This window comes from Pterocles gutturalis, unplaced genomic scaffold (genome assembly GCF_000699245.1).
Source record: "Pterocles gutturalis isolate BGI_N339 unplaced genomic scaffold, ASM69924v1 scaffold17518, whole genome shotgun sequence".
NCBI classification, from domain to species: Eukaryota; Metazoa; Chordata; class Aves; order Pterocliformes; family Pteroclidae; genus Pterocles; species Pterocles gutturalis.
The window spans coordinates 17,943-27,236 of record NW_010120826.1 but is presented as its reverse complement, the minus strand read 5'-3'; the positions used below and the strand labels follow the sequence as shown (position 1 = coordinate 27,236).

At 44.7% G+C, this 9,294-nt stretch overlaps 1 protein-coding gene across 1 annotated transcript; it reads left to right on the top strand.

Moving 5' to 3' along the window:
- The first annotated feature begins 407 nt into the window (after positions 1–407).
- On the top strand, positions 408–4,714 carry NDNF (neuron-derived neurotrophic factor). Its single transcript, XM_010077039.1, has 3 exons — positions 408–592; positions 1,601–1,725; positions 2,654–4,714. The coding sequence occupies exons 1-3, from the start codon at positions 408–410 to the stop codon at positions 4,045–4,047; spliced, it is 1,704 nt and encodes a 567-aa protein (XP_010075341.1). The 3' UTR covers positions 4,048–4,714.
- The last annotated feature ends 4,580 nt before the right edge of the window (positions 4,715–9,294 follow it).

Sequence of the window (9,294 nt, the reverse complement as noted above, 5' to 3'; positions counted from 1 at the left end):
GCTATGACGATGCGAGCTTGCTCCTTACAATATGTATTCCCAGTGCCTGTGTGTCAGTACAGCAAAGGTTCCTGCAAAACATAAATTGCATGTGACGTTGTAACAGGTATTCCTGCGTTTTGGCAGTGGAGCAGACCTGCTGAGCTCCCATCTCCTTTCTAAACTGCCCCTGCGCTCTACAGCCTTGAAACGCATCCAGGTCTAAAGGTTTGCTGAAGACGGCAGTGAGCTCGTTAGCAGCCGTAAATTAGTGGGCAGGAGCCACAGGAGTTTGATTCTGCGACCACGGGTCACGAATAAGCGGGTGCTTCGCCACGCTCTCCCCCACCAGCGTGAGAGCAGCCGGCGGCAGCTCTGGCCGCGCGGTGCAGCCCTCCTCAGGCGGGACCCCCTGTCGTTGCTGTAGGATGCTCCTGCTGCGCTGCCTGCTGCTGCTGCTGCTGCCGCTCAGCTCGAGGCCCCAGAAGTTACCCACCAGAGATGAGGAGCTCTTCCAAATGCAGATCCGGGACAAAGCATTTTTTCATGATTCGTCAGTCATCCCAGATGGAGCCGAAATTAGCAGCTACCTCTTCCGAGACACCCCTAAAAGGTATTTCTGTCCGCTTCAAGTGAAGAAGTTGTACTTTGAAAATAGAAGCTTTATTTGCTGGGTGTTTTGAAATCAAAATTGGATCCAAATCAGAAAAATACAAATGTCACTGTTCTGTCTGGTGAAGTAAGTAGTTATGCGAGTGTCCATCCCAATCTGGCCTCTCCAGCTGAGGGTCTATCCAATTTGATTGATTTCTGGGATAAGCCCAGAGCTCCCCCAGTCCACAGAAGTTTCCTGAAGTGGGGCCACTCACCATGTCTGGAGGCAAAGGGAGTGGGAAGGAAATTAGAAACTACAGGCTTACCCTACCACATGTGTCTCTCTCCATTATTTCATATTGTGCTTTAAAGAAGCAGCATAAGCCTGTCTGGTCTGAACTCCCCACTTCCCAACCTCAGCCCTGTGGGTCAGAAAATATTGAGGTTAGCCTGGGGAAAAACCTGAGGCTCTAAAGAGATCAGGGAAGACCACCATTGCCCCCTTCCTCCTCATATCACCTCCTTAAGCCTTCATCGGTGAGAAATGTTTTATAGTAAATGAGATGAAGTGCTTGGGTAAGCGGGGGGACAGCTGACTGTGTATTTATATGTGCTTCTAGGGCCCTTACCTGGACATACCATAAAATGTGTGTCCTGCTTTGAAGAGCACACACAGAAATTCCAGGAAAGATCTCACATGCCTTTGTGACCACTTACACTGTACAGAGTTAGCGTAGGGGTAAAAAGTGAAGCTGTTGGAGGGGAGAGCAGGAAGCCCAAACTCCTCTGCCATGTCTTGACAAGCACAATGTGAGCTCTGCAGGACCGTGTTAGCGGGGGCCTCCCCTCACCTCCTGAGCTCTTGCCCACTGTCCCTCCCATGTTCCCTCTGCACGCGCTTGCCTGCAAGTTACGCTTTTGTCCCTGTTGCCCCACCAAGATCAAACTTGATTGTGTCAAGTCAGTTCCTGCTGGGTGGCTGCCATCATGATTTATTGATGTTATGGTTCTGTTAACCTTCCCCTAGGTATTTCTTTGTGGTTGAAGAGGACAACACTCCCTTAGCAGTGACAGTGACACCATGTGATGCCCCTCTGGAGTGGAAACTCAGTGTGCAAGAGCTCCCGGAGGAAGCCAGCGGAGAAGGTTCAGGTAACAAGCCACCAACGACTACTTTTGCACCTCAGAGACCTGCTTTTCTCCTGGATTTGAAGCCCCTCAGATGAGCCCCGGTGTGATGCTGGCTGTCACAGCAGGCCCATCTCTATCATCTCCTGCTGTTTGGATCTTCAGTCCCAGTCCTGCCTTTGTGCAGGGAACTGGCAGCAGGAAGCAATGTGAGAAGGAAAAGAGCTGTAGAAAAAGTAAAAGTAGAAGCTGAGGTTATAGTCACAGAGTGCGCTGGATGCTGCCACAGCACACAGTGTTTTCCCAGAGTAACTCGGTTTCACGGGGGCTTTGCTGCGGTCTGTGTATACAAGATAAGAACGGGAGAGACAGGGCTGGCATTGTGGTGGGGCTGAGCTCGCCCCTTCGAGGGGACTCGTCTGTAGACACAGAGCTTATCTGGAAATGGCCAGATAATTGCTAGCCAGGAGAGGGAAGGTGTTGGGCTTCCACAGCCTCTCACAGAAGTGCTAAAGGTCATACACACCTCTTTGTATTGTATCCACACCTTTGTTCCTCACCGTATTGAGGCACACAGCTTTAGAGGGACTCAGAGGACCAGAGCGAAGGGCCCAAGTACAGAAAGAGGCAGCGGAGTCAGTTCCCCTGGGGAACCATATGGCATCTCCAAGTCGGGTGCTTGAAGGAGCCTAGTGGAGAGTTTTACCTGCCATCCACAAGACTCCATTAATGCTGGCCAGGTGCAATTTCCACTGCAGTTGGTTTTAACCTGCATGCCAAACCAGTTTTCCTCTCTGATTTGTCAGAAGTATTAGTTACATCTTCCTCAGAAGATGAAATCTTCCTTTTTTGCCTCACTTTTGTATTTTATATAGAAGTGTCTGTTAGAGTTTTATTTTCTCGTATTCACAGATGGTGGCTATACAGCTGTTTCTCTTTGCTTATAATCTAGGTGAACCAGAACCTCTGGAGCAACAGAAACAGCAGATTACTAACGAGGAAGGCACAGAGCTGTTCTCTTACAAAGGCAATGATGTTGAGTATTTTGTATCCTCCAGTTCCCCGTCTGGTTTGTACCAACTAGACCTGCTGTCGACAGAGAAGGACACACATTTTAAAGTGTATGCAACCACTACTCCCGAATCAGACCAGCCTTATCCTGAATTACCTTATGATCCCAGAATCGATGTCACTTCTCTGGGACGTACAACAGTGACGCTGGCGTGGAAACCAAGTCCCACCGCCTCCTTACTGAAACAGCCAATTCAGTATTGCATAGTCATCAATAAAGAGCACAACTTCAAAAGCCTCTGTGCTGTGGAAGCCAAGCTCAGTTCTGATGATGCCTTCATGATGGCTCCAAAACCAGGTTTGGATTTCAGTCCATTTGACTTTGCCCATTTTGGCTTCCCCTCAGACAATAACTCTGGCAAAGAACGTGGTTTCCTAAAATCATCATCAAAGTTTGGGCGCCAAACATCCTCAAAGCCGAGAGTTGACCTGCATAAAGTTTGCATCGGGAACAAGAACATCTTCACGGTGTCTGACCTGAAGCCCGACACACAGTACTACTTTGACATGTTTGCAGTAAACACCAACACTAACATGAGCACCGCGTACATTGGCACCTTTGCCAGAACGAAGGAGGAGGCTAAACAGAAAACAGTTGAACTGAAGGATGGCAAAGTTACAGATGTATTCATCAAGAGAAAGGGAGCCAAATTTCTACGGTTTGCTCCCGTTTCATCTCACCAAAAAGTCACCTTCTCTGTTCATTCATGCTTGGATGCTGTTCAGATCCAAGTTAGAAGAGATGGAAAACTTCTCTTGTCTCAAAATGTGGAGGGTGTGCGGCAGTTCCAGCTGCGGGGAAAAGCAAAAGCTAAGTATCTCATTAGGCTGAAAGGAAGCAAAAAAGGTGCTTCTATGCTAAAGATCCTGGCCACAACAAGGCCTAACAAGCAGTCGTTTCCTTCTCTTCCTGAAGATACACGGATCAAAGCCTTTGACAAACTCCGCACGTGTTCCTCGGTCACAGTGGCGTGGCTGGGCACGCAGGAGAGAAACAAATTCTGCATCTATAAAAAGGAAGTGGATGATAATTACAGTGAAGAGCAGAAGAAAAGAGAGCAGAACCAGTGCTTGGGTCCAGATACGAGGAAGAAATCGGACAAGGTTCTCTGTAAATATTTCCACAGCCAGAACATCCAGAAAGCAGTGACCACAGAGACAATCGGAGGTCTGCAGCCTGGCAAGTCCTACCTGCTGGACGTTTATGTGATCGGGCATGGCGGGCACTCCGTGAAATATCAGAGCAAACTGGTGAAAACGAGGAAGTTCTGTTAGTGCCCCTGTACAACAGAAATATATGGGACTCCTGTCGGAACATTATCCCACTTCCAAGTATGCAGATTGACTACTTGCACAGCTGAGAAGTTGTGACCTGTATTTGTACTGTGTAGAAAAGATATCAACTTCTATATTTATGTTTACATAAGTAATTGTTTGGAGGAACTGAGGCTGGTGCTCTCTGGTAGCAACTGCCAACAGTATTATCATGTGTCCGGTGACCCACATGTGATGCTCAGTAGATGTGCGAGGTAGCAGGGAACCCCAAAGGAACTTGCACTCCTTTGCTTCCGTATTGCATGAACTGCTTCTAAATTATTTTACACTTAAAAGGCTGAGATAAATCATGCGTCCACCTTGTTATTCACACACCAAACACACAGACCTACGCCCTTTCTCTCAGTATAGATGGTAGGGTTTCTGTAAATTATTTTATAGAGTCTTGTTTAAAATGTTTATGTTTCTATGATTGTAAACTATTAAAATCTCTCCCCGTTAAAATATAGATCTAAACTAAATATTAACTGGGCTGCACACGAAGCAGTTTAATTGCTAATGTAAATTCTTACCTAGCTGATTCATCTTTAAATACTGTATGTATGTCATGTACAAAGTTGCCATAACGTTATATTCCTGTACATAAAATTAAAAATATTAGATTATATAATGTTTCTTTTTTTCTTGGCATTCTAAGAGGGCAAACAGACTTGGGGAGAGCAGAGGCATGCTGAAACTTCTTGAGCTGAATTCAGCTGGGACATGCCCCTTTTTTGTTCTTCATCATTTTGGGCAAGGTGACTGAAGTCCAGTACAATTACTGATGTTTCTGAGGCAGTGGTTAAAATCTGCAAGGGAACATGGGCGATCAAAGGAGGGGTATTTGTGGCATACTCTGGGTCTGCAGTGATAGAAGCACTAAAGGAACAGGACAGCACAGAGGAGCTTCACTTGCCCGGGTGAGAATGGATCCTGTTCCGTTGTGGTTGCGAGTGCTGGCAGAGCTTCGCAAGGAGCTCGCAGTCTTGAGCTAAAGAGACCATACAATTCAAACAAATAACACACCAGAGAACCGGTTGTTATTTTTGTTAGATTATCATTGAAAACATTTGCTTTCTGGATGCTGCTGCTTTTGACCGCAGTAATAATAAGCTGAGAGGATTATTTTTTTTTCCATTGACAAGAATGGTAGTGATAAGAAAAAAAAATGTGTCCTTTAATTTAAATTGCAGTTATTTTCATTGTGTAGATTTCTTTAAAGTATTACATGTCTGGATCTCATGCTGCCTCAGTCCCACTATTGGAGTACAGCTCACGGCTCTGGACAGGCACCTGAGACCTTTTTTCTTGGTCCCATCATACCTATGTCTGCAGAAGTTAGGTTGTGGATGTCAGGGCTTATTCAAAGACAGTGTGTCTCTTCCTCAGGTGCCTGTCCACAAAACGTCTCGCTGCTGGGACTTTAGATGTCACAGCCCCCTCTGGGCTCTGATGATACACGTGGAGAGACTGGGGCATGAGGGAAAGGGACCAAAGCCCGTAGAAAGCAGATTCCTCTCAGGCTGCTCACAGGGGAAAACGAGAACTCCCCATCCCTGTAGAGGTGAGCTCTGGTTTTCCTTGGCCCTGTAGTGCTGAGGTCTTCAGGGTGTCCCTTCTGCTGTCCCCACAAGTTTCAGTTTGCAGCCCGGGGGGCAGCAGCAGGGTTTCGTGGCTGCACAAGCTCCCGCACCATTGCATACGCCGGGTTTGTTGTGCCAGTTCTCCAAGAAAGGGGCAGATACTGTGTGAAGACTGATCCGAAGATGCCTGCTATGCTTAATGTTATATAATAAACCTAATAATTGAAATGTAGATTTCTCCGGAGGTGAGCTCCTCTCCCATTTGAAAAACCTCTCTGATTTCTTAGGCACATGGCTTCAGTATCATGCGCCTGCTAGATTACTGTGCCAGGATTTAGGTGAGCAGTAGATGCCTACAGGCTGGGAGTCCCTCAAGAACAGGACGGTGGTAGCAGTGTTATCTCACTGTTTGCCAGGGAGATACTTTCCATACGTTTCGCTGGCTGAAAAGCTATTGAATCCTTCAGTTAAAGGTAACCCTTGCATTTTTAAAGCATTTCTCCATTCACCGCTGCCATTTTTATGGGGAACAATATGCCTTCCATTGGCCTGTTACAACGTTTACTTGAAAACATATGTTTCATAACCATTCCAGCTCTGTTTGCTTCCTTTAGCCAGATTTCTCTGGATATTCATCCAGCTCACTTGGCTTTTCTGCCTGCTAACCACTTACATTTGCAGTGTGTCACAAACTGAAAACACTCCCCAAGATGCGTTCATCTTCTATTTCTGAACACTACATTTGCAAAGAAAAATGTCACAATATTTGCCTTTATTCCCACTGGAATTCTTCTTTTCCCAAATAACTAACTCTATTTATTCTGTGTGAAACTGAGGCCATACTAGTGTCACATCTACTTGTCATCCCGTTATTCAATTCTTAATGGAGTCAAGTGGATCTGGGAGAGGCTGGAGAGAGGCAATTCTTATTTTGAAAGATGGAGCAAAAATAAGGGCACCAGTCTGCATATAGTGCAAATATAGCACCCTTAAGTGGGAGGTGGATGAAGTGGGTATTAAAGTAAAATGGGGATCTACTGGGAAAGCTCCAGACTGTGAATCACAGAGCCCATGTAAGGAGTCATAGCAAGGGTGACCAAGGAGCCTTCCTCATGCCCCATGACTGCCACTCAGCCTGGCCATGAATGCAGTTCACACTACATGTGTCCTCGTCCTCTGGATTAACTCAGCACTGATTCACAGCTTGCTTTCCACCAAGAAATAAAACAAACCTACGGACTCATTTCACATGGGCCATATTACAACAACAACTTTGAACTGCTGCCCTCCATTGTGTCTGACAGTCACAGATCTGGATCCACTGCCACATCTGTATCTGTATTTCACATCAAAACATGTATGAAAAACTACTTAAAGAATATAGTGGATGGATACCTGGCAAAAAAAGGTCAAAAAAGCCAGTATATCAAATATACATATAAATAACGCATAAAAGGTATTTTTAAGCACAGGGTGTGAGAGGTAATAAAAATAGAAACATAAGCTTGGAAATAGAAGGTTAAATAGAATTGAGCATTTGTATTGATGGTACGTGTCTCACTGGGAAGAACATGCCCAGCTGGAATACGCAGCTGAGGAACACGCAGGGCTATAGGAAAGCAGTGCACAGTGGCCCACACTGGTGGCAGCTCCTCATTAAGGCGTATCTACGGCAGCACTGTAACAGAGAAGGGATCCTATAGAGATTTTTGTTTGTTTGTTTCAAAATTATTTAAGAGTCATTGAGCCATTGCATACCACAGCAAGATAATCTCCAACGCCTTCATCAATCAAAGCGGCACTTATGTAACTTTACTGATTTACTTACTGAGAAATCTCGCAGCAGCCTTATGATGTAAGCTTCAAAGAGTCCAAAGGACAGAAAGGTCCGTGAGTTACAGAACACAACTTAAAGTTACGATGGTAGCAAAATTTCAGAATGAATCAACGAGTTATACACAGACATACAAGTTCACTTCAAGAACTCCACTTGGAAAAACAATGTATGGGTCTCAGAGCCATGTTTGTTTGGGTTCTAAGTACCAATTTTAAGACCAGTAACATACCAGAGAGAAAGAAAAGCCTGATTTGGAACAGCAGGCTTGGCCAAAAATGCAATAGTTGTGGTTGCTCAAAGTCCTTTAAACATTTAGCTTTGAAGTTGTCATGTTTGAATACAGTCAGTTAAATGGGATGTGGAAATGCATGTTGTCTAATTCAGTACATAAACAACGATAAGCAACTGTGTACCAGGAACCTTGAATCTCTTTTTTTCTCTGCCTCTCTCTGCTTGGAAACCTCTCCATAAACTTTGTGAAAGCAGAGATTGGCCCTCAAGTTTTGAGTCAATACACACATCTTTGGACCAACTGACCACACAGAGATTCTCCCAGATCTGCACAGCACTGGCAGTAATTAGTGTTCTCAGTACTACATCTATTAATTAGAATTACTGTCACTTCAGTTATTTAGAAGTAAAGACACATTTCAATAAAGCAAATAACTTACACTAACTTGTACTGAGTAGAGAACCTGATGCTGAAGGCTGGTGTACACTATGAAGAACTTTTACCATAGGTTAAAGACTGGCAGTCATCAAATGTTATCGATACACTAGTAGGATGTTGGTCAGGTTTTACCCACACATTTGGTTAAGTTAGAGAAGCCATCTCTTCCATTTTCTACAAATGATACTCATTTTTATCTTGTCTTGTAAAAGATATACTGCTACTAATAAAACCAGCAACAAACCTTGTACTCGTGAGTGCAGTGTTTAGTTCCAAATTCCAGTTGTCATCCAGTTCAGCTAATCTGGCCAGCAAACTGCCTCAGGTTTTAGGACCACTTTTGACAAGCACTTCAGGTCAAAGAGTTACTCCGGGAGACCTTCTTTTTATGTCTCAGATAAAAGGATTCAAACCCACAGTTTAGGCATGAATGCATATTTTATCTTCCTGCTTGGCCAGCACCAGGAACATAATTCATGTTTGAGAAGCGCTGTGTCTGCTCGCAGTGTTTTTGTCTGCTTCAGAAGTGCAAGCGCATTTCCCAGAGAAGTCAAACAGACTCACTCTTGGTGTAATGAGTGAAACTAGTAAATGAATAAATTATTCTGGGCAGGCTTACCTTGCTGAAAGCACTACATACTGGGTTTTGGTCCAGGGACTACTCTTGAAGGAGTCTGTCTGGCAATTTCCCCCGGTTTGTGTATCAACCTAATCAGTAGCTACCTGGTACAATTAATGTCAGCTGGGTCTCTGTCTTGTAACGTGATGCTCTGTGTCCACACAGGGACCTGCTGTGGGTGGAAGTCAGCATGGGGGCAGGGATTCCCCTAAGCAGATCTCATTTCAGGATTTGGGCTTTAAACTATGAGGCTCTCTAGAGAGTAAAAGAACCATGTGAATTGACAGCATTTGATAAATAATGTGTGTAGACTAATTTAAATTGTTTCTTTGGCCAAGAATATATTTGACTATTTGGGAAAGGGAGGTTGTTTGGCCTCTTTTTTCCCCCAATAGTAATCTATATTCTTCTTAACCACAAACTAATTGCTTATGGTGGAATAAAGTGGACAATTTAACTGTATATTTCCACCCTTGTTCCCCTTTTCCAATTTCACTGT